This window comes from Neophocaena asiaeorientalis, unplaced genomic scaffold, assembly GCF_003031525.2.
Source record: "Neophocaena asiaeorientalis asiaeorientalis breed wild unplaced genomic scaffold, Neophocaena_asiaeorientalis_V1.1 scaffold275, whole genome shotgun sequence".
NCBI lineage: Eukaryota > Metazoa > Chordata > Mammalia > Artiodactyla > Phocoenidae > Neophocaena > Neophocaena asiaeorientalis.
The window spans coordinates 56420-80321 of NW_020173679.1; the positions used below are offsets into that span (position 1 = coordinate 56420).

Sequence of the window (23902 nt, forward strand, 5' to 3'; positions counted from 1 at the left end):
GGGAGTTATGTGAAAGGACAAAGGGCATATACACCTACCTGTGTGTTACTTGTTTCTTTTCTTTATTCTGATTTTCAAACCACATTGCAGTTTTGAAATCAGCCATTCTGTGGTCATTTAAATTTAGTCTTAGCATGCTAAATAAGCAGGAAGGCTCATCTTCAAAGTGAATATATTTAACTTCCCTAAGCATTACATTTTAGCCTCTGAAATGGTGATGTTGCCTACTTTGCAGATGTGTTACGAAGATTCACTGAGGTAATTATGTATCGTGCCCAGTTCAAAAGAGACGTTCACGTCTTCCTCTCTTTTTCTTACCGTATACCCTCTTGTTCTGCTGATTTTTTTTTTCTTTTCTCATTTCTCATACCAGGTGTAGTTTTTACCACTACCACCTCTTTTCCCTTTTCCTATATTAACTCCTACAGGGAATATACTGCAGCTGACGCCCAGCTAGAGAAAGTGAATATAGGTCCCCCTCTTCCCTGCCCTGCACCCAGACCAGATGGTATTGATGACAATTCTTTATCTTCCTAAGCCGAGATGTGACCTCAGGATCCTTCTTGTTAGCAAAGCCACTACCAGTTGATCAGAATTTTGAATGCTGATTTCAACCTTTTTGCCATTCTTGCCTCGAGCTAATATAAATGTTAAAAACTTCTCCGCCTGTTCCTTCAGTCACTCATGTTGGTATCAGATGTTGAGACTATCGCTGGGAAGGGAAGTAAAGGGAGAAGTGTAACTATAAGGAGACAGCTTGTTTTGTCCTTAGTGGAGAAGATAACCGGAGCTCAGAGCGGTGCGGCATTTTGTGTAGACCCCAGAACCTTGATATGGGAGGAGGAAAAAGGCTAGTCATCCTCGATTTAGAGCCCCAGTGGAGTGTGCTATGAACTGAGTGGCAACATACCAGACTAAGTCAAGGCCAGAGAATCCTGATGTGTTGATTCCTCTTCTCACTCCTTTCAAAAATACAAAATGATAAAATGCATAGATAGGTAGGTAGGTAGGAAGGAAGATAGATAGTTGGGCCAGTCTTTCACTCTGTATTTATCCATCAGCCATTGGAATGCTCAGTATACAGCAGCTCAGGGTTGATTGAGAAAAATTTAATTATTTGGCTGTAATGAAAAACTGCCATAGTACCAGATTTTATATGTATTTTATACTTTTCCAGCAAAGTATAAAACAGATTCTCAAAAATTTCCTTTTTATTTTTATTTTCCTTTTTATTTTTAGTTATCTGGCTGATAACTTCATTTTCTCCTTTTATAGTGTAATTGGGTATCTCGAAGAGCAGATCAAGGGCCTAAAACTATTGAACAGATTCACAAAGAAGCTAAAATAGAAGAACAAGAAGAGCAGAGGAAGGTCCAGCAACTCATGACCAAAGAGAAGAGAAGACCAGGTGAGGGGTGCAGTCCACCAGGCGTTAGAGAACGTGGGAGTTTTGAGGGATAGATGTTTAAGACTTCTATTTTTAAATATGAAATGAGAGCAGAAAGACTAACCCGAAGAATGGAGTGGTGATTGGTAAGTGACGCAGCTTCACCTGGGGACTGGTTGTTGAGTAAAAGCAGAGGATACAGGAACTAAACATGATTTCTTTGACTACTTCAAAGGCAGTAATCAACAAGACTTTATTGAGCATCTTCTGTATACTCAGTATTGGTGAGAGATATAAAAAGAAGTAGAAGATGTAGCTCCTTCCCTCTGAAAGCTTTCAGTTTATCGGGAAAGCCAAAACTAATAAAGGGGACATTTTCAAGCAAATGGAAGATGCTATCAATTATGAAATGTATTCTCCACTAAGGCTATTAAAATTCAGAAGAGGAGAGGTAGAAACCTGCAGGAAATCTTTATTTGAGGAAGGGGCACTTGAACTGGGTGTTGGTGGATGGACGATATTTGGAAGGGAAGGAGAAATTTTAGTCGTGAAATTAAAATAAACATATACTGTAAAGAGGAATCAGTAAGCCTGATTAGAGTAAAATTTAAGTGTTCAGAAGGAATGGAAAAATGTTTGTCCAGAAGAATGGAGCCAGATTAGGAACTTTCGGCTTGATTTGACATTAAGGAGCCATTGTGTGTTTTTGAGCCAAAGGAGTAATGTCATGCTAGAGATACATAAATAAAATGAGTCTGTTGCTCTTCACATGATGAATCAAGGGCTACACTGAACTCAGAAATGTTGCTGTTGCCTGAAATCCTGTGTGGAGGAAGGTAAGATGAAAGATGAAACAGAAGGCATTTTACACCTGAGAAAATAGAAAGTCTATTGACTAAGTTTAGGAACATTGGAAGAGGAAAACTTTTTCAGAAAGGAAATGCTCTTCTTTTTTTTAAGCCTGTTTCTTCTAAGATGACATCCAAATGAGAATGCTCATTTTGTCCACTGTACAGTTAAGTGGTCAGTTAAGTGACTGGGTCATATTAGTGTAGAGGTTGAGAGCATAGACTGGAGCCAAGCTATCTTGATGTGAATTTCAGCTCTCCTGCATCCTAGCTGTAAGACCTTGCACAAGTCACTTAATCTGTAAAATTGATCACATAATAGTACCTAGGATTTGGGTGAGGATGGAATGAGCTAATGTAGGTGAAGTGTTCAGCGTAGCAACTGCCACCTAGTAAATACTCAATAACCATTAGCCCTTATTTACCATAGACACTGTATAGCTCATGGTGAAGTTCTGAGAGATGAATCCTCCAGGGAAGAAAGTGTGCTTTTCCATTTCACAGGAACAAGGAATAAGCAAGCCTGTTCATGATCATTAATACCATTTAGCAAAGAGAAAATTAAGAGATACGTGAGGATTGGAAAAGCTTTTGGACAGACAGTTTGGTGGTCTTTCATTCATTTATTCAATAAATATTTATTGAGTGCTTGTCACTTAACAGGAGAGACAAAGTCCCTTGCCTCATGCAGCTTACATCTTACGGGGAGTGGGAGGTGGGATGGGGAACAAATACATAAATATACAGTTTTGCCAGATAGATATGTTCTATAGAAAAGCTAAAACAGAGAGGGAGGGGGTAGGAGTGCAAGGTTTGATAAATAGAGGTTACAGCCTATTAAAAGTTGGTGTTTCAGCGAAGACTGAATGAAGTAATGAGTCATGTGGATATCTGGGGAAGAAGGTTTTAGGCAAAGGGAATAATAAGTACAAAGGCCCTGAAGCAGCCTTTTCAAGGATCAGCAAGGAGGCCAGTGTGGCTACAGCAAAGGGCACAGGGGGAGAGTGGTAGGACATTGGGTCCGAGAGGAAGGGGGCCAGATTATTTAGAGTTTGTAGGCCATTTATAAGGAACCTGTCTTTCTCTCAGAGTGAAATAGATAACAGAAGTGTTTTGAGCAGAGAAGTGACAGGACCTAACTCACACTTTACTAGGGTCACACTGGCTGCCATGATGAAAACAGGTGAGGGTGAAAGCAGGGAAGCCAGTGACGATGTTTTTATACCAGTCGAGGAGTGTTGCTGGCTTAAACCAAATTTGTAGTGTTAGTAGTGATTAGAAGGGGCTAGATGCTGAATACATTGAACTGACAAGATTTGCTGACAGATTAGGTGTGACGTGTGAGAGAAAGAGGAATCAAGGTTTTCTGCCTCAGCAGCTGAAACTTTGGAGAAGCAGGTTTTGGGGGGATGATCGAAGCCTAGTGTGTCATATGACACCATTAAGTGAAATAAACTTTGCAATAAATTATTTCCATCTGATCTCTCCCAAAGTGTTCTCATCATTAACTCTATAAACATTAGATTTGGCCCTCCCTTGTCTAGCACTAAATCCCTATTCATTTGTATCAGTTGATTTCTTCTAGGTCAGTAATGTTTCATGAGAGATGGATACAAGCAAAGTACTTCTGCTTGATGCTTTCATGTTGTGGGTAGTAAAGAGACTGTCAGCAACGCTTTTACAATTTCTTTTGTCTTTTTCCTGGGTTTTGATTGTAGCTGCTGAGTTGAAAATATTGCTTGCCCTTTCATTGTCAAACTGATTTGAGACAGATGAGAGAGCGGCTCGCTCTGTCTTCCCTGCAGGTGTCCAGAGAGTGGACGAAGGTGGGTGGAACACTGTTCAAGGGGCCAAGAATAGTCGGGTACTGGACCCCTCAAAATTCCTGAAAATCACTAAGGTGAGTGTGACATTTAAACACAACTTAAAACAGCCCCAAAACATAGCTCTCAAAATTATTTCTCATATAAAATAGCCATATTGCAGATTTTATGGGGTGGTGGTTTTTTTCATGCAGATGCATTTCTACAGCTCAGCATCATCAATAAGTGTATTCTTACCTACTTGTCCTCGCATTAGTCCTTTTATTTCTATGAGTGTTTATTAAGGAGGACTAGGTTAATTAGGTTTACTAAGGCTTACTAATTGACTAGGTTAATTCTTAAAGGTATGAGATGCTTAGTTATAAGAGAGATGATAAAAATTCTTGAGAAGTCATAGTTAATTGCAAGCTTTTATACATATATATATACAGTATATTCATACTGTATGATATAATATTCATACTGTATAATATATATACAGTATATTCTTAGCTCTGAGGAAGAAGCAGGTACCTGTCTAAGTCTAATCATGAAAGGAATGAATGGTTTGCTATATCCAAGGCATAAAAGAAATCACAGAGGACCTACCAGAAATTATTCTGTGATAAAGATTTAATGTATTCTCTTTCCTTCTCTTGAGAATCCATGGGCAGTAAGAGGAAAGAATTTTCTCCTAGCAGATGTTTTCAGCAGTGGAAGTTGATCACTATAAGTAGAATGAAGAACCTTGGAAAAGACAGAGAAAGTAGAATTACATTTTGTAAAAGTGGAAACTTGTACAGCCCAGTGAGTTTTGCAAATCACTTTCAAGTGTAGTTTGATCCTTACTTGTAATATTATTTACATAGTCCTGAAAATTGGCAGCCTGCCAGTAGGATAAAGACAACCTGAAGCTAATGTTGAAAATATCAAATGGAAGAAGATGGGCTGTGTTGTTTGCATCTTTATGGTCTTGTCAAGATTGCTTCAGGATAGAACAGTCCCTCTCTGGGTCTCTTTTGATGTATCAGCTGGGGTCCTGTTCTCTAAGATTCTGGTACATTCTTCCAGTTGTTTATGTCTCAGAGAAGGAATTCCATTTCTGAATACAACTTGATTCCCATCCACTTCCATTTCCAGCAAGAGACAGTTTTAACCAAAATCATTTGTCTGTGTTTTACAATATTGTTTCTGTGCATGAGCACTATGATGAACCTACAACATTATTTCCTTAATATTTTGAAAAATATATAAATTAAAAAAAATAAATGTAGTATATATCAGCTAGTTATACTGTAGGTACTCTATATAAACATCTCATTAAAAGTTCAAAACCATTAAGCAAATTCACTGTTAACTGTTAACTGTCATATAGCAAACAGTACCGTCAGAATATAGTAATACCTTTGTTACAAGGCACTGCTTTACAGCTTTTGTGCTGTGGTGTGCGTTTTATGAGTAACTTGGATTCATTTGTACTGAAGTTGTGCTGGGAGAGTTAAACCTGAGAGATTTCGGGCACCTTAACTCCCTGTCTTAACATTTCATTCTCTTTTGTCTTATTCCTCTTTATTGAATGCTCCTATTCCACCTCTCCTTCCCAGCCCCACCCTAGTTTAGGCTTTGCTAAAATGTGAAATCTTTGTGTCTTTCAACCTGTTTTCTGACAGTCACTTGAAGAGATTAATGAGTTGACTTTGTAGTATTTGTTTACTCTTTTTTTTTTTCTTTTTTCCTTTTTTAAATCCCTGGGCATTATTGTAAGAGGGGAATCACTAGACACTACTTACGTTTAGCAGATTGGCATTGCCGTCTTAGAGGATCTGAATGCATTCTCCAGACCAGTGGTTTCTAACTGTATTTTGTGGAAGCTGGATTCTAGAGAGTGCTTCAGGGGCCATGGGAATCCCAATTTAATGTGAACAGCTCCCATTTATGTTTCTTATGTGCGCATTCCAGGCAAAATTTTGTTGTTGAAATTGGTTTTATTTCACGGTTAAAAAAAAAAGGTAGGGGCTTCCCTGGTGGCGCAGTGGTTGGGAGTCTGCCTGCCGATGCAGGGGACGTGGGTTCGTGCCCTGGTCCCAGAGGATCCCACATGCCGCAGAGCGGCTGGGCCCGTGGGCCGTGGCCGCTGAGCCTGCGCGTCCGGAGCCTGTGAGAATATTTCCTATTGTTGACTTGTGGTCACTTATGTTACAGCCCACAATTGATGAGAAAATTCAGCTGGTACCTAAAGCACAGCTGGGCAGTTGGGGAAAAGGCAGCAGTGGTGGAGCAAAGGCAAGTGAGACTGGTAAGTATGGAGTGTCCCTTCTTGGGAACCTGCATGTGGTCTATCAGCATTCACCTTACAATGCTTTCTGCAGTCATTTCATAAACAATTTTAGGAAAATATCTATAGACTAATCATAGCTGGATTTATTGGTGTCCCACTCTAACATAATTTGAGCGTTTCCTCCTCGGTAAGGATCCTTAGGTATTTTGAATATTTAAAAAAAATCTTTTTAATTCAGTTAGGTTCTTTACAACTTTAATCTATTTGCTTCCTTTGTTGCTGTTGTTATTGCTCACAAATTCAGTATAATTAGAAAAATTACTGGGACTCCAGGTTAAAAAGGGAAACTCATATTGCTGAGAAAAATAATATTATTACCCAGAAGCATTTAATTTCAGGGAGTTGTAAAAGAAAAAAAGAATTAGATTAAAATATTTTTCAAAATCTTTGCCGAAAGTAGATTTTGAGAGATTTGGCTTTAGGACTGAAATATTTGGATCATTACAAACACATCTCAAAAGCTAAAGAAAGACCAATGGAAAAAATGTAAACTTCATTGTTAACCTCCTTCCCGTATTTCCCTTCCACTACGTAATTTTGACCTTTTTTCTTTTAAATTAGAAAATAAATTGTTCACTTAAACTCACATCCATAATTTTATGTAAATGATATCACAGCATTTCTGTTAGTTAGCTTTTTTAAGTGAAATATTTTGTTTTGCTTTTGCTTGCCTCCTTCCTTCCTATATTTACTGTTCCCATGCCCTACTTAGGATAATTTAATTATATTTTTAAAGGAGCAAATGGTTGTAGTGAACAAAGATTCCTAAATCCTTTTTTGCATACAAGATCCCTCTAACACTGTGCTTCTGAGAGTGTGGTCTGTGGACCAGGAGATTGGTACCACCTTATTAGGCTGGTTAGAAGTGCCTAGTCTCAGGCCCCACCCCAAGGAGGCAGATCAATTAGAAGCTGTATTTTAGTCATGTGATTTGTATTTTTTTCTCACTTCTCAATACCTATAGATGCCTTAAGGTCAAGTGCTTCCAGTTTAAACAGATTCTCTGCTTTGCAACCTCCAGCACCCTCAGGGTCTACATCATCCACGCCTTTAGAGTTTGATTCCCGACGGACCTTAACTAGGTAAGAAGCTTGGTCTGCACATTAACTCAAGACTGACCTGCTTGTCAGACTGTTTCTGTCTGTCTCTCTCTCCCTCCCCCCAAACACATACACACACACACACACACACACACACACACACAGATTATGATAATCCCTATGGATAGATTCCTTTCATCCCTAAAGTTGATTTTCTCCAAGGTAAGGAAATTATAGATTTAGGATGAGGTGGAAGGGAAGGGCAAGTTATCTGACAAATATCTAATACTTTGCTCGACTAAGAAAGCCAGGCCCACCCAAAGAGCCATGGAGGCTTGTGTAGGGCTCTCCAAGGTAATGCCTCAGGATGCTCTAGGTTAACCTAGCACTGTCAAGCTGTGAGTTAAAGGGCATAACAGCCCACCCATATATTTCTCTGTCACACTGTCCTTGGAGTTATATTTGAGGTTGTCTTTTATTTTTCACTACTCTCTATATTCTGCTGTCTCTCTCTACTTTCATTTTTGTAGGATTTATACAGTCAAGTGTTCCATTGACTAGTTTATAGAGAGTGGATGGGGACCTGTAATATAGTGACAGAGAATAAAATTTTTTCATGTAAACACTTTTACAGCTGAGTTTCTTTAAACTCTCAAATTTTTGTTTTTTATTATAATCAGTATAACTAGTAGATTTTCTAAGCTGTATTACTATTCTTTTGGCTTTTGAAACAAAATATAGCACAGGGTCAACTTTGTAATGATGGCATAGATTGCCACTGAACATCGGTTGTGCTACTGAGGTGTTTGTGGCTCTTGGCCCTGCTTTAGATTTCCCCTGATGGCCCTGCTTTTTGAGTACTGTGTATGCTCTTTCATAGTGGTTAGAACATTGTCGTTCCTCTAGGCCTTCCCTCTTTTCTACTTTTAAATTCTCTGTTTCTGATCTGCCCTGGGCCAAGGACCTATTTGCCCAGCTGGTCAGAATTGTCTGAAAAAAGAGTAGGAAGATAGGAAGATTCTCTCTTAAAATGAATGAAGTGTGCGATTTTGGCTATTCAAAAACTGTTTCTACTACTTGGTTCTCAAATATTTTCCATGTATTTGAAGTTTCTGAATAAATAAAGTATCATTGAAAGTTTTTAAGATTGTGATACCACGTTCTTTTGGTACTCTGTTTCCCTTTCACTCCTTTAGCTCATACATTCATTACTATCTTTTTTCGTAAAAGATTTTTTTTAATTTAAATAAAGAATTGCCATTAGCATTTAAAATTTTCAAGTGGTATCCCTTTAACATTTAAGAAAAAAGTTGAACACATCTTAATATTCTCTTTAAAGCATGATTTTACTTGTTTATATAAATAATTACACTTTGAAACATAATTGTTGCCTCACACATCTGAAGTTATCTGTGAAAAATTCTTCTGCATACTTTTAGAAAGTCCTAGTGTTATTTTATAATTTGAATACAGAGTGGATGGGGTGGTCTTTAGTTTGAAAATTGTTGTTTTGTCTTTTAAGTCGCGGAAGCATGGGCAGGGAGAAGAATGACAAGCCCCTTCCATCTGCAACAGCTCGTCCAAACACTTTCATGAGGGGCAGCAGCAGTAAAGACCTGTTAGACAATCAGTCTCAAGAAGAGCAGCGGAGAGAGATGCTGGAGACTGTGAAGCAGCTTACAGGAGGCATGGATGTGGACAGGAACAGCACCGAGGCTGAGCGAAGCAGAATCAGGGAGTCAGGTGAGAGGCTTTATATGAACAGGTACAGGCGAAGATTGGGCCCTTAAATTTGGAAGGGAAAAAAATTAAAGGAGACTTTGTGCCTGAGTAGATTTCAGAATCAGTATATGATAACAGCACACACGCCAGTGCCTTAAAAGTTAAAGGGTATCTTCAGAATCTTATAAAATAGTTCTCATTCCCCAGGTATCCCTTTGTTCAGCAATTTGTAAAATTTCCCCTCTCACTATTAAAAGTGATGTAAAAGTTTAAGGGTATCTTCAGAACCTTATAAAATTGTTCTCATTCCCCAGGTATCCCTTTGTTCAGCCATTTGTAAATTTTCCCCTCTCACTATTAAAAGTGATGTAAAAGTTTAAGGGTATCTTCAGAATCTTATAAAATAGTTCTCATTCCCCAGGTATCCCTTTGTTCAGTAATTTGTAAATTTCCCCCTCACTATTAAAAGTGATGATGATGAGGTCCTCTTGATGTATATTAAGCAGTGAATTTCTTAGAAGTTCCCTAAATTATACCCCAGTGTGCATTAGAGTGCCTGTCCTTTGTACAGCCCCTCAAATGTATGAAAATTCTGACACTCTTGAGCCACAACAGGGCAAACCAAAGAGAAAGTATCAGATTGTCTTTTGTTACCTTCATCTTGGAACCTCTTTGGTTTTTGTACATGTTGAGCATGTATGTGCTTAGAGGACCAACTCAAATAGTGCTCTAAAAACTGCCTCATGTATTTAACCTATCTGTGTTTCAGCGTCCTCTTCTGTCATATGGGGATGATAAGTGTATTAACCCTGTAGAGTTGTGGAGATTAAAAGTGAGGTTAATACATGTAAATACTTAGGACAGGACAATAATAAATACAAAGTTTGCAAAAGGTATTAGATGTCTTGATGATAATGACAGTGATGAAAAATAGTTTTAAATCTTAATCCTGAAGTAATACTGGTTGTTTTACAACATTTTCCGAGCTTCCAATTTTGTTTCACTATTTAAATTGTGTCTCCCACCTGTAGTTTCTAAATGGATTTCACAGGCAAATTGAAATGTCTTCTCCCAACTGATAAAGACTTCGGATCTTTCAGTGGGGTTGTTTTTTTTTTTTTTAATTTTATTTATTTATTTTTTATACAGCAGGTTCTTATTAGTTATCTGTTTTATACATATTAGTGTATATATGTCAATCCCAATCTCCCAATTCATCCCACCACCACCACCACCCCAGATCTTTACAAGTGGCTTTCTTATCTGAGCTAGTTTATTTTGAGAACATAACAAGGTAGGGTGTGAAAATAATCTTGTGTGTAGTGAATAATGTAGCACAGCTGCCCTCTGCATGTTTATTGTCTGGGCCATTTGTTCATTTGCCACGTGCACCTGAGCACCTGGTGACTTCTGGGTACTCGACACCTGCTCTTGGCCTTCAGTCTGCTGGATCAGGAAGAACTTTATCAAATAACCCCACGAAAGATGATATATAAATACAAACTGAGCAAAATGCTATGAAAGAAAGAAATATATTTCTAAGAGAGTACTTAACAAAAGAGCTAAGTACAGTTGACACAGAGGGATGTTAGGGAAGGCTTCCCTCAGGTCTGAAGGACCAAGAGGAGTTAAAACAGGTTTGCAGGGAGGGATGGATGAGAGACAGAGAGAAAGATCATTTCATATAGGAGGAGCACCGTGAGCGAAGTATTAGTAGGTGGAACCATGGCGTATTCGCAACTGCCAAAGGCCAGTGTGGCTGTAACTCTGTGCACAGTTGTGTGGGCCTCATGTGCTCTTCATCATAGAAGCAATGGAGAGGAATCAAAATACAGAAAGGAAATGGAGTATAATCTGGAAAAATGTTGTATACCTGAAACTAATGTGATATTGTAAATCAGCTGTACCTCAATTTAAAAAAAATACAGAAAGGAACAAAACTCTAATTATAAAAACTTATCATGTCCCTATACCTTGTAGCTGTTGTGGATTATGTAGTTACTTAGTGCATATCTACTCTAAAAAAATGTTTCTGTATTCTACTTTTAGGTAGCTTGCTTTGTCAAATTTGTATCTATTTTAATGCCTTTACTAAAAAAACAATGTAACAACACATAAATATTGTCAACCATAATCCTCCCATTTTAATGATAATTTTTGTCGTTTTTACTTTCTCACTTTTTTTAACCTCACTAGTAACGAAACCAGAAATTCCAGCAACGTCAGCCCCTGACAAGCCTGCCTTGTCAGAGGAGGAGATGGAGAGGAAGTCCAAATCTATCATTGATGAATTTCTACACATTAATGATTTTAAGGTAAACGAAATTTTTTAAAAAGAAAGCAACAACAACACAGAAAGCTCCGTGGCAAGAGACAGAGGAACTTGGTTCTGGTCTAAGTCAGTTATTGTGAACTGACGAGACTTAGAGTGAGTAAGCCAAGACTTACACAGTTCAGTTTGCACAACTTTGATGCATTTCTGCCAAGTACTCTCTTTTAACTTGATACTGTAGTTCACAAGATGAATGGTCCGGAAGGAAGAACGGGTATCAATCCATTCCCACTATGGAGTAACCAAATTGACTTTGATACTGATGAACAAAAAACAACACATTATCATTATGAGGAATTCCTGGCTCCTTATATATTACCTGTCATTATCTTTACAATCATTTTATCATCATTCTCATATTAACTTTAAAGTACAGCTGACATTACTTTTTCTTTATTTCATAAGTGGAAAACTGAGGCACAAAAGAGTAAGTAATGTGCCAGGGTCAGACAGCCTAAGTGAAACATTTCAAGATGTGGCTTTCCGTTTGCCCTTCTTTAACCTTAACCTTCTCCTTGATCTTCATTTTAAGATAGCAGTGAGTAAGATATACGTACTGCCTGACTTCACGAGCCCTGTAGTCTTAAGGTAGAGACAGATCACAAACAGATAAATTCTATAAATAGTTAAACTGTAGTAGACCTATAGGGTCTTAGGAGAGATCATATAATGAGGCCTAGTTTAGGGATCTGGAGTCAGCAAAGGCTTATCTGTTAAAATATCTGTCAGATACATTAACTACTTTTGCTTTGGCAAAAGCTTACTGAAATTGTCCAAAATTTACAAGAAGTAGGAAGAAGTTTTGCTCATGAGCGAGTTGGAGAGGAGTACTTTGCAGAAACCCTTGGAAATGCAGCAAAAATAAGTGAACATTAGCTGGAATGAGCCAAAGAATAGACTTCATATACTGTGGTTTGTTAGATTCCTGGAAAATGAGGAGTATTCTTACAAATTGGCAGCACAGCTTTTTTCTTATGTGGAAGTAGGGAAATGGGAAAGAAGAAAATGGAAAGACTAAGAAGAGATGAAAACCAGAAGCAATAAGGAAGAAAGCAGTAGAGATTGTCTTTAGAAATAATTTAAAGGATATACAAAGTCAGTGAGCAACAAATACTTTGAAAGAGGAAAAGTAGGACCCTGTGATGAACTGGAGGTTTAAGAAGAAAAAGACCTTCGTAACACTTAGGTGCAACAAGAGAACCCTTTGAAGATTCTTTAGCCCTAGACCAAGCCTGCGGAAGGGACAGAGTCAGTTATGACTCATGAATGTCACTATGCATTGTACAAGGCAGCTCTGCTGCTGAGTGGCAATAGGAACCAGGTAATAATGTCGGGCGTAGTGAGGACTTACTGTGTGCTAGGTGCTACTCCATGTATTTTATGTGTGTTAGTTTATTTAATCCTCATAATACCATCCAGACATTAATATTATAATAGCCGTTTTTACAATAAGGAAACTGAGGTGTAAAGATGTAAAGTAACTTGCTCTAGGTCATACTGCTGATAAGTGGTAGACTCAGGGTTCAAATCCAGGCTTCTAGCTTCAGAGCATAAACTATACTTTTTCTTATTACCTTTAGGGTATTAGTGTGTCATGCTAAAGGCTTACAGAGCTCATTCTAAGGGAGTTTTTCCCCTAATATTTGAATAGGTGCTAATACAAATTAATATTTATTGAGGCTTTGTTTTGTGTTTGGCAATGTGCCAAGTGCTTCTATCAATATATATGTATTATTTGCAATCCTCATAGTAACCCTATGATAGGAAGTCAAAGCTGAGAGATTAAGTTACATCCCTAAACTCATACAATAGTAAGTAAGTGGCAGAGCCAGGGTTCAAACCTTCGTTTGTCTGACTCCACATCTTGTGTTTTTAGCCTATGTGATACACGTATGTATTGAGTACCTGAAATGTGCCAGCCACATTGTAAGGAGTACTTCCTGGAAATATTGTAGTATATGTAGTGAACAACATAGTCTGTTTTTTTATGTTTCTTTTATGGAGTTTATGTTCTAGTGGGAGATACAGACAAAGCTGCCCTAAAAATAAATAAGCAACTACTACAAAAAGAAAACAATATTATAGTGCAGAGAAGTAAAATTAGGTGGTATGCTAGCCGGTGACTGGGCAGTCACAGGGACTATAGGAGGTGTCATTTCAGCTGAGAGCTCAAAAACAAGAATCAAACCGTTAGAAAATCAGGGAGAAGGGTAAGATTATGAACTGCTGTGAAATTAGAAGCTTCTCATTAGAAGTTCCATGATGTAGTTAGTTGGCCTGGTAGGCAGATTCAGTGACTAAATACTCACTGGAAGACACTTAGTCACTTCAGGTTTAGTACTGAGCACTGAGTACTTGCATTCATTTTTACTGTCTCCTGAAAAGGCCTTTTAATGATGATGATAGGCTTAAAATGAGGTAAAAACCCATAAGGATAAAGAGCATGAGGAATAGAGGGCAGCAACATTCTGGAAGTTAGAAGGATGGATGGTGATTTACTTAGCAGACCATGAATATGCGTGAGGTGCAGATGGGGCTGGAAACAGACGGATTGATTGGTTAAAAGTGTATGTAAGAAACAGCTTTACATGACAGTTGTTTTAAAAGTACCAGTGTCATAAAAAGACAAAAAAGAGAGAAAGGACTGATCTAGACTCAAAGCATCTAAAGCGGGAATTGGAATTCCCTGACGGTCCAGTGGTTAGGACTTGGAGCTTTCACTGCCAGGGCCCTGGGTTCAGTCCCTGGTTGGGGAACTAAGATCCCTCAAGCCGCACAGCAAGGCCAAAAAGAAGGAGTCTAAAGAGACATCATGACATGTGATGTCGTGTTTCAGTTGGATCCTAGAGCAACAACAACAAAAAGTTATATTGGACATTTGGGGACAATTGTGGAAATTCGAATGTGCACTATATATACCGGATATTTTTGTTGACACTATTGTATGAATGTTAAATTTCTTGGATATATGAAGAGAAAGAAAGCTAACAACTGATGAATCTAAATTGAAGTAAAGGTATATAGGTGTACCTTGTATTACTCTTTAATTTCTCTGTGGTTTGAAATTTTTTTAGTTAAAAAATTGATGTGGGAGGTATTAAATAAAGTAGCAGAGGGGAAATAAAATAGCAGTGAGACACCCAGATATGCCTTACTCCCTTCTTCAGTCAGGAGGCTGCCCTTCTCACATGCATCTTCCCCCTCAGAAGACCTACTCTCTTCAGGTGTTGAACCAAAGGATTTTGGACTCAGACAAAGTTGAGGTAGCTGAGGGCAGGGAGGCACACTGCTGTATTGATGATTCAGTGACCCTGGCTGCCAGGCTTTTATCCTCCAGATCAAAGATATTGACCTAGCTAGATCATCCCATGGTAAGGACCAGTTTACAAGCCCCACAACCCAATATCTTCCTAAAACGTTTTTAGTACTTCAGCTAACCATGTCAACTTTACTATGAAGGAAGGCATCTTTCATTGAAGATTTTGCAAATATTACATACCCAAACAGAATTACCTCAGTTGCCACATTAAGGCCTTTGAATCATGACATTGAATTTCTATTTAAATATTATTTCATAACATACCATTTCCAGTTTTAAAACGATCATAATATAGGTAAATATTGTGTAGAAAAGTACATTTTTGCCTCTGGTCCTTTGAGTGATCTTTAATAAGATTGTTAATCTAAGCACATTAACCTTGTAAAGGTGCACTACTATTTTTAAATATGCCTAATAATATTGCCCATATTAACCTGAATTTTACTGAGCTATATTAATGTTTACCTATATATATATGAAAACTGTCTTGTTCTTAGAGTTGTCTACTGACTTTGTCATAAGTAAAAGATTTTAAACTTATTTTCACACTCTGGTAATTCTATCCATATTTTGGAGTAAGCTTTTATTTGCTATTTGAACAGGAAGCCATGCAGTGTGTGGAAGAGCTGAATGCCCAGGGCCTGCTATATGTGTTTGTGAGAATGGGTGTGGAGTCCACCCTGGAAAGGAGCCAGATCACCAGGGATCACATGGGCCAATTACTGTATCAGCTGGTGCAGTCAGAAAAACTCAGCAAACAGGACTTTTTCAAAGGGTCGGTATCCTACTCAAGAGTGGTATTCAGTTACTAGGCTCTTAAGTAGTCTTTAATTTTAAAAGTACATATCTTTTTAAGTATTTAGCTGTTTCCATAGATTAAAACTGTATCTACCATAATATGTTGATGTGTATTGTATTGATAATATGTTGGTTGATATGATGGCATTTTATAGATTGTGCTAGGGCATAATGGTTATTTTCTGATTTTCTGTATCTAGTTGTTAGACGTATATTATGATGTAAGTAAGATAGCAGAGACCCCCTTAACTGTCGGGAAGCTCTGAGCTCATCAGCCCATTTATATGTAAACCCTTGCATGTTCTCTAGGAAAAAGCTTTTCTTCGTGAGAAAAATTCTGGAAAATTAACTTAAGCCTAAAAGCCTTATTCTTTCAGTAAACCATGGTTCATTTTGGACAGGAAGTGCTTGTCTGTTCACTGTACCCCCATAGAAGCATATGTAACTGCCAAGTTGTTAATGATATACTTTATTCCAAGTTGGTTTCATTATGATTTCTCTTGATGGCTGGTTTGATGAAGGCTGGCTGTCACTTGTGTTATATCCTTATTTGATCAGGTTCTGATTATCTTTGTGATCATCACAAATGCATGGATCAGGTTCTTTGTGGTACAATCACAGAATCTTGCCCAGGCTTATGTTCTAAAATCAATATTTAAGGAGAAAATTGCATATGGTCAAAAACTTTGTTTTAGGAGCCATGTTGTGCAAAGGTAAACATAGAACCACACCCAGGACTGACAGGTACCCACTTTCTAAGAGAAAAGGAACTAAGACCTCCTGAAGGATAAATGTCAGATGGGGTAAATCTCACATCTCATACTCATTCAGGGTATATGCTCGTTGAGTGGGATGGCCGTAAGAATTCTGCACTATTTAAGTTATTTTTCTCGTTGTAAATCTTTTTTGCCAATCTTTTTTGTGTTCTTGTAAATTAAATGCTGGTGATCACTGTACATCTTTCAGGTATGGCCAACCGCTTAGAATAGTGTAACCATTAAATGCCAAGGTCGAGTGTACTTAGGAATATTCATTTGATTTTGTAAGGAATGATGACATTGTCCTCAAGGTCCCAGGAGATGTATATTTGTTCCTAGGATCATCAAAAAGTTATCCTTCAGCAATGAGCTAGATTTCTCTCGATTCAGTGACTTGACCAGATTAAGGCCATCTGACCCAGTTAACTTATTAGTAAGAAACTTTGGCAAAAGTTGCTATGGTTGTTGGCCTTTAAAAGCCAGGATGTTTTTTCAGTTTTAAAAGAGATATATGAGATTCACTCCAGTAACCAGCCAGTGTAAATAACAAGAGCAAATGAGGGTATTTATAGCCTCACACATTGAGTTCTGCCCCTAGCCAACTTGAAACTATAGTTTCAGTAATACCTATTATATTAATTTATAAATATTTGCTTTTTACCAGGTACTATGATATATTCACCAGAAAGTTTTGGAAATGAGAATGCTAGATTACTGTTTACCATTTCCTGTCTCTCTTCAAACTATACTCAGAAGTTGATTCATACCTGGAAAGCCCTCAAAGGAGTGTGTTCTAGCTTCATTGGCCTTAATTGAACTTGTGAGGTGCTAGCTTGGTTTCTCAGCTACCTCAGACATTTTCATTTCTCTTTGTGGGATTCCCTGAGGAAAAAGTGTCACATCCAGACATGGCGTCCACACTTTCATGGTGGGGCTGTCACTGCTGCTGGCAGTACAACCACAGCCACAGCCTTTTATTTAGACCAGAAATGAGAGGAACACTTCTGTGTCTCGGTAACTACTTCATCCCTCTCTGTCCCTCCTTCCTCTGCAGCTTGTGGTAATGCAGCGGCTTCAGGCCCAGCTTTCGATACTTACGTAGACCTAACCATCCTTAGACCAAGAGCCCTATGAAGACCCCTATTCTTTCCTAAACGCAGAGGCCCGGCACGGTGGAAACAGAGATAGCCTCTTGGTTATTATTTACCAGGAGCCTTCTTGCAAGTAGATGGTAGTTTCCCAATTGCTTCTGAAGCCTAAGTTATAAATAGATCATATTGTCCAGAGAGGCACATTTCACTGGAGCCACAGACATGCCCTGTCTTCTGTCTCTTTAGTCCCAGTATCCAAAGATCTGTGTCCTTACATAGCGCTGTGGGGGAACACAAGGTCAGCTTTCTTGGATGCTGATACTGCTTAGATGCCAACTTCTGAGCAATCATTAAAGCTGTGATGGTTCTGGAAAACAAAGGAGAAGACCTCCAACTGTTAATCTGCCCTTTCTCCTACAGTTCCCCAAAGCATGCACTGCTACTTAAATAGTAAGATAGACTAGACAGAAATTTCAGATAGGCTCTTTGTGTCATGTGGTTTATAAATAAAGCTTAGATCCTTTGGAATTTTCCTTACAAGGTGCTGTATCAACTCTGAGCATAATAGTTGCTGTATATAAATAACATTTCCACAACATCAAGCCATCCTCTTGGAAATTTCAGGACTTGAATCTAAATACTTTATCATGCAAATTAGATAGGTAGGTACGTGGGCACATTACTGTGTAGGTGCATTTCAAATAGTGTGGTACAGTCATTTAATATGGCCTCAGAAGACTTCTTTTTAAAAACTGTCTACTAAAGGTAGTTGAGTGTAGCTCACTGTTCACCATGGAATTGGAATCTCTTTAAAAGTGTAATAAACAAATGAAAAACAGGTCAGTAAAAATTGGAGTTGACTAGAGACGTAAAATATGTGCCCTTCAAGGAATCTTGATATATTAATATTTCATTTTGGGAGAGGCTTATTGGAAAGGAAATTCTTATCTCCTCCTTGACTACTTTTTTTTTTTTTTGCGGTACGCGGGCCTCTCACTGCTGTGGCCTCTCCCGTTGCGGAGCACAGGCTCCAGACGCGCAGGCTCAGCGGCCATGGCTCACGGGCCCAGCCGCTCCGCGGCATGTGGGATCTTCCCGGACCAGGGCACGAACCCATGTCCCCTGCATTGGCAGGCGGACTCTCAACCACTGCGCCACCAGGGAAGCCCTTGACTACTTTTTTGATTACTTTTTTGGAACTTTTCTTGCCACTTAAGGCAGTTCTGCTTTGGTAAAAGGATACTATTTGGTGCTTACATGGACAAGCAGACTAGGTTCCATATGCAAAATGGTAGAGGTGCTAGTTAACAAGTGAAGACCCCATTTGCTCACACAGGTAAGATTTAGTTTAAATAGTCTTTTTTGTGGTATTCCTTTGAAGATGGTACTGGCTTTTTCAATCTTTTTATTTCTTTCTTCCTTTTACCTGTAGTTAGATTCTCTAATGATCAGTCGTAATAATACTTGACCAGTCTAATTTTGAGATGTCTTCATTCTTTCTTCTTTGATTATCTACAGTAAGATTTATATTTTTATTAAGTTATCATAATGCAAGTTGTAGAAGATGCTGCTTGACGATACCATTTCCAATCACGGTAGATTATTTTGCCTTTTGAGCAGATGTCTAATCGGAACTTTACTGAATTAAAAAATATATTTCTAACTTTTAACAATGTATTGCCTTCTTTAACTAAATTTTAGACAGGAGCCCAATATATAAAATAAATAAAAGTAGAGTTTCTGTATTTGAAATGGGGGAAGGGATGTCCTAAGTCCCACTTGTGGGCCTCATGGAAGTGCAGTTTAGTGGGTGTGGTGGTCACTACATAACCAAGAAGCAAGGCTACAGTGTAGCTCTGTTTCATTTATTCAGCCAGCTTCTGAATCTATATTATGTAAGGCATAATATACATTCAGAATATACATTCAGAGTATAATAATATAATATATTATGCAAGGCATTGTTACAGGCTGGGTAGTAGTCCAAAGACATAAAGATAATTATCTAGCAGCTTCTGCACACCTAGGATTTTTCTTTTAAAATCGTACAAAAGGATTTAGGAACTGTAAATCTCAGAAATAAGTCTCTTACGAGCTTTTGCTTCAGATATCCTATGTTCAGCCAAATATTTTTTTTTATCAGCAGTATGGATTTGATCAGTGATTGTGTTCTGCAAACTGTACCATGATAAACTGACTAATCAAGAAGTAGAAAACCGGGGCAAGAATATGGGTATCTCTTTGTTGTAATATGAGATGAAAAGAAGAGCAAATACACTGCTGCAAGACCAAGACGGCTACGGTTGTCTCATGGGCTCATTAAACGGTTTAATCTATACCGCTAACCCATGGAACATGAATAGGCGTTATAGGTGATCAACCCAGAAATCCTGGAGCCCAGCCAGATTATGTTCCATCATTGGCACATTAACCGAGCTGAAAGTGGACATAATGAGAGAACAGTCAAGAATCTGTTGTATAGCAAATAGATGCCAAATAATTGCAAGCTGTGAGGTCACAAAATTGTCATTAAGGATTCATGAAGCCCAGAGTTAGATAATGTGGCTGAGCTGCCAGTTGTTTTGAAATGGCACCTTCAGGAAAGGGACCCTGCCTTGTAGTTTTTAAGTGAAAAAGTGTTGTGTAGGCCTCTGAGGTAGGTAAAAAGAACGGCACACTCTGGCTAGAAACTGGAATTGCAGTGAAAAAGCACACATTTTATGTGTGCAGAGATCTAAAAGGATACGAAGACTAATACCACCTGCTCTTGGCCCCTTCATTCATTCACCCTTTCCTTCTGATTATGTGTATTTCCTTGTGACTATGTATATGTCTCCTATAGTTTAATTCGCTTTTGTTTTTGGACTTTTTAATATGCTCTATATTGGAATGATTAACAAAGTCTTGAGTTATGTTTTTATACTTAAAATGAAGAGCTATGGGCTTCCCCAGTAGTGCAGTGGTTGAGGGTCCACCTGCCGATGCAGAGGACGCGGGTTCGTGCCCCGGTCTGGGAGGATCCCACGTGCCGCAGAGCGGCTGCACCCGTGAGCCATGGCCGCTGGGCCTGCACGTCCGGAGGCTGTGCTCTGCAACGGGAGAGGCCACAGCAGTGAGAGGTCAGCGTACCGCAAAAAAAAAAAAAAAAAAAAAAATGAATAGCTATGGTTTTCAGCCTAAATAAGACTGGGCTGATATTTGGTGTTTCTAAATTTTATATTGAAATTCCATTTATTTTACTTCACATTGAGAAATATTCCATAGCATGAAAGCCTGAAACCATTAGCTTTTCTTTAGAGGTCGAACAGTTTGTAACATGTCATAATGACAGTGTTATATAGTAATGTTGTCAGGCTCTTTTGTATCCATCCAGTTTCCTTCCCCATTGTAAGCTCCTCAGTGACAAGGATTTTTGTCTTTTCTTCTCCTTGTGTCTGGTCTGCATTACACTAAGTTTTTAGTCAGTGCTTCTGACTGACTCAGAGGATATGATACTCAACTGTAGTGAACTATTTATAGTGTGGGATTAAATAGAATAGCCTGTTACCCTAGAACGTCGTATAACTGCCCCATTTTCATCATTTAAGTCTTTCAGATGTCACTTCCATACAGAGGTATTTTCTGATCACCCTCTAGGGATAGCCTAGTACCATAGTTCATGTTCTTCAGAGAATTAGCCCTATCTGCAAATAGGCTTTTGGTTGTTTTGTTTTCCTCCCCACACTAATATAAGCTCTTTGAGAGCAAAAACTTGTTTACTTGATGCCTAGAACAGTACCGAACATAGCAGTTGTTTAATAGGTATTTGTTGACTGGTTTTTGGTCTGTTTATTTAATGTTAACTTTTGAATTACATTTGCATGTGAATTTTTTTCCTGTTCTTTTTCAGTTTTTCAGAAACACTGGAATTGGCAGATGACATGGCCATTGATATTCCCCATATTTGGTTGTACCTTGCTGAACTGGTGACCCCCATGTTAAAAGAAGGTGGAATCTCCATGAGAGAACTTATCATGTAAGTTATACGTGTTTCTTTTGATGTATATCTAGTTAACAGCTAGCTTTCTAGCATAGTGCTCTCGCTTTAGTGCTTTTGAGGACCCTCACACGCAGCCTGTGGCTCTTTCAGACTTCTAATTTCAGTATAAAAATGTTATATTTTTCTAAATTGGAGAAGTGATGGGGATATAATAGCCCTGTGGTCCATTAAGGTTAGATATGGCTCCAGAATCATACAATTGGAAGGTGATTGCTCCTGGAAGCTTAATGTTAATCTGACTTTTATGTCTCTCATTGCTCCAATGCTGTAAGAAGTTATAGTTCCACATAAGAACATTCAGACTGTGGTACCTGCATAGCACATGCTCAGGTTGTTTTAAAAGGAGCTGAGGGCTTCCCTGGTGGCGCAGTGGTTGAGAGTCCGCTTGCCGATGCAGGGGACACGGGTTCGTGCCCCGGCCTGGGAAGGTCCCACGTGCTGCGGAGCGGCTGGGCCCGTGAGCCATGGCCGCTGAGCCTGCGCGTCCGGAGCCTGTGCTCCGCAACGGGAGAGGCCACAACAGTGAGAGGCCCGCGTACCGCAAAAAAATAAAAATAAAAAAAAATAAAAATAAAAGGAGCTGAGCTCTCAGGCATTTCTAGATTTGGATGTGAGTGGGAAATTGTTGCTACATTGTGTAGACTAGTATTTCCCAAACTCTTCTTCAAAACATTAGTATTTCCCTCAAAGCTGTTCACATAGTCAAACTCTGCATACTATTGTGTCCCTTTTCTTTGAGATTCACAAAGCGTTTTATAGCATGTTAAAGGTTGTGAGAATCCTATAGTAAAACCAAGCAACAAATAAAAACTTTAGCTTTGTTTAAGTCAGCAGTGCTTCACTTAATTGACTGTAGAATCCTTTTTTGAGGATTAATTATTGACGTCCTGTGGAACACAGTTTGGGAAATACTGATATAGACTGTGAGACAATTGGTTCCTTTCCGTTTCATCTGTATTCTAAAGAAAAGCTTCCTTTCTTAAAAACACTTCATAACTAAGCTTCACAACTCCCTGCTACCTAAGGTGCTTCTCTTCTTTCGGCTTAAGGTGGAGCTCATGTAAATAAACAGATTGTTAAGTGAGGCTGATCTTTGCATTGCTTCCGTCACTGAAGCAGTTAGAGAAAAAGACAAAACCCAGGAATTCTAAAGTCTCTTTTCCAGCTTCCCCATGAAGCGTAAAGTGAACCTGAAGTCTCTGAACTACTTCTGAAAATTATTACTTAGAGATGTTCTGGAATTTTGCTTGCCCAGTATTATTCAGGTTGTACAGTATCTGTTCTTTTGGCACACATTGTTTGCATACTGTTCTAGACCAGAGAATTTGTTCAGAGGTACTTAATCACTACTCTTATCGTTTACAGAGAATTTAGCAAACCTTTACTTCCTGTTGGAAGAGCTGGAGTCTTGCTTTCTGAAATATTGCACCTTCTGTGCAAACAAATGGTGAGTGTTGGATTTAAGCAGCCTATTGGGAAACGTAGTGATTTTGATCTTGGGTTGTCCGTGAAAAGCGTAGGTATCACTGTGCAGGTAACTCTCTTAACTTCTATTATTTGAAGAAAAAAAAAAAAGTGAGGTTTCTGGTTCAGTCTAGTTTCTTCCAAAGGTATATTTGTCCTTCCGTTTTCTTGTAATTTGGAAAAGAATTATCTAATCTCAGCTAGATTTCGTACAATTCTAAAGAATCTCAAGATGTATTTTATTTGTGGCTAATGATTTTATCTTCTCTTGAAACAAAATGGCTATGTTATTTATACTTTTTAATAGATTTCAATTAAAACTCCTCTGCTTTCAGAGAAAGATAAGATTCATAAAATGATTAATTTTACAATATTTTTGGATCACGGGCTAGGTAATCTGATTAGAAATAGGTGGTAAAAAAAATCATATTGATATCACTTACATATGGAATCTAGAATACAACAGAAACAGACTTACAGACATAGAGAACAGACTTTTGGTTCCCGGGGTGGGGTTGGGGTAGGGGAGGTAGGGGAGGGATGGACTGGGAGTTTGGGATTAGCAGATGCAAACTATTATATGTAGAATGGGTAAACAATAAGGACCTACTGTATAGCACAGAGAACTATATTCAATATTTTGTGATAAACCATAATGGAAGAGAATGTGAAAAATAATGTATATATATGTATAACTGAGTCACTTTGCTGTGCAGCAGAAATTAACACATGATAAATCAACTATACTTCGATAAAATTAATTATCTTAATGACAAAAAAAGAAATAGGTGGTAAAAATGATTCTGTAGGATTGTGAATTTCTATCTTAAAGTTGCATTTATTTTAGTTTAATAAATACTGCATAATTCTTTGCAAAACTCTATGTTAGGATTTTAGTCTGCAAAGATAGCTAAACCTTCAAAGAATTTATAGACTGGAGAGGGAGACAAACAAATCTAAACCA

The 23902-nt window shown here is 38.3% G+C and overlaps 1 protein-coding gene across 1 annotated transcript in view; it reads left to right on the top strand.

Annotated features, from left to right (window-relative positions):
• The window catches only part of EIF4G3 (eukaryotic translation initiation factor 4 gamma 3), a 90870-nt gene that overhangs the window by 43609 nt on the left and 23359 nt on the right, over positions 1-23902 (top strand). Inside the window, exons 11-19 of the mRNA XM_024749784.1 lie at positions 1276-1408; positions 4041-4135; positions 6240-6333; positions 7340-7457; positions 8938-9158; positions 11334-11452; positions 15391-15563; positions 21325-21450; positions 22840-22921. Of these exons, the coding sequence (XP_024605552.1) occupies positions 1276-1408; positions 4041-4135; positions 6240-6333; positions 7340-7457; positions 8938-9158; positions 11334-11452; positions 15391-15563; positions 21325-21450; positions 22840-22921 (1161 nt within the window). The remainder of the gene's footprint in view (positions 1-1275; positions 1409-4040; positions 4136-6239; positions 6334-7339; positions 7458-8937; positions 9159-11333; positions 11453-15390; positions 15564-21324; positions 21451-22839; positions 22922-23902) is intronic.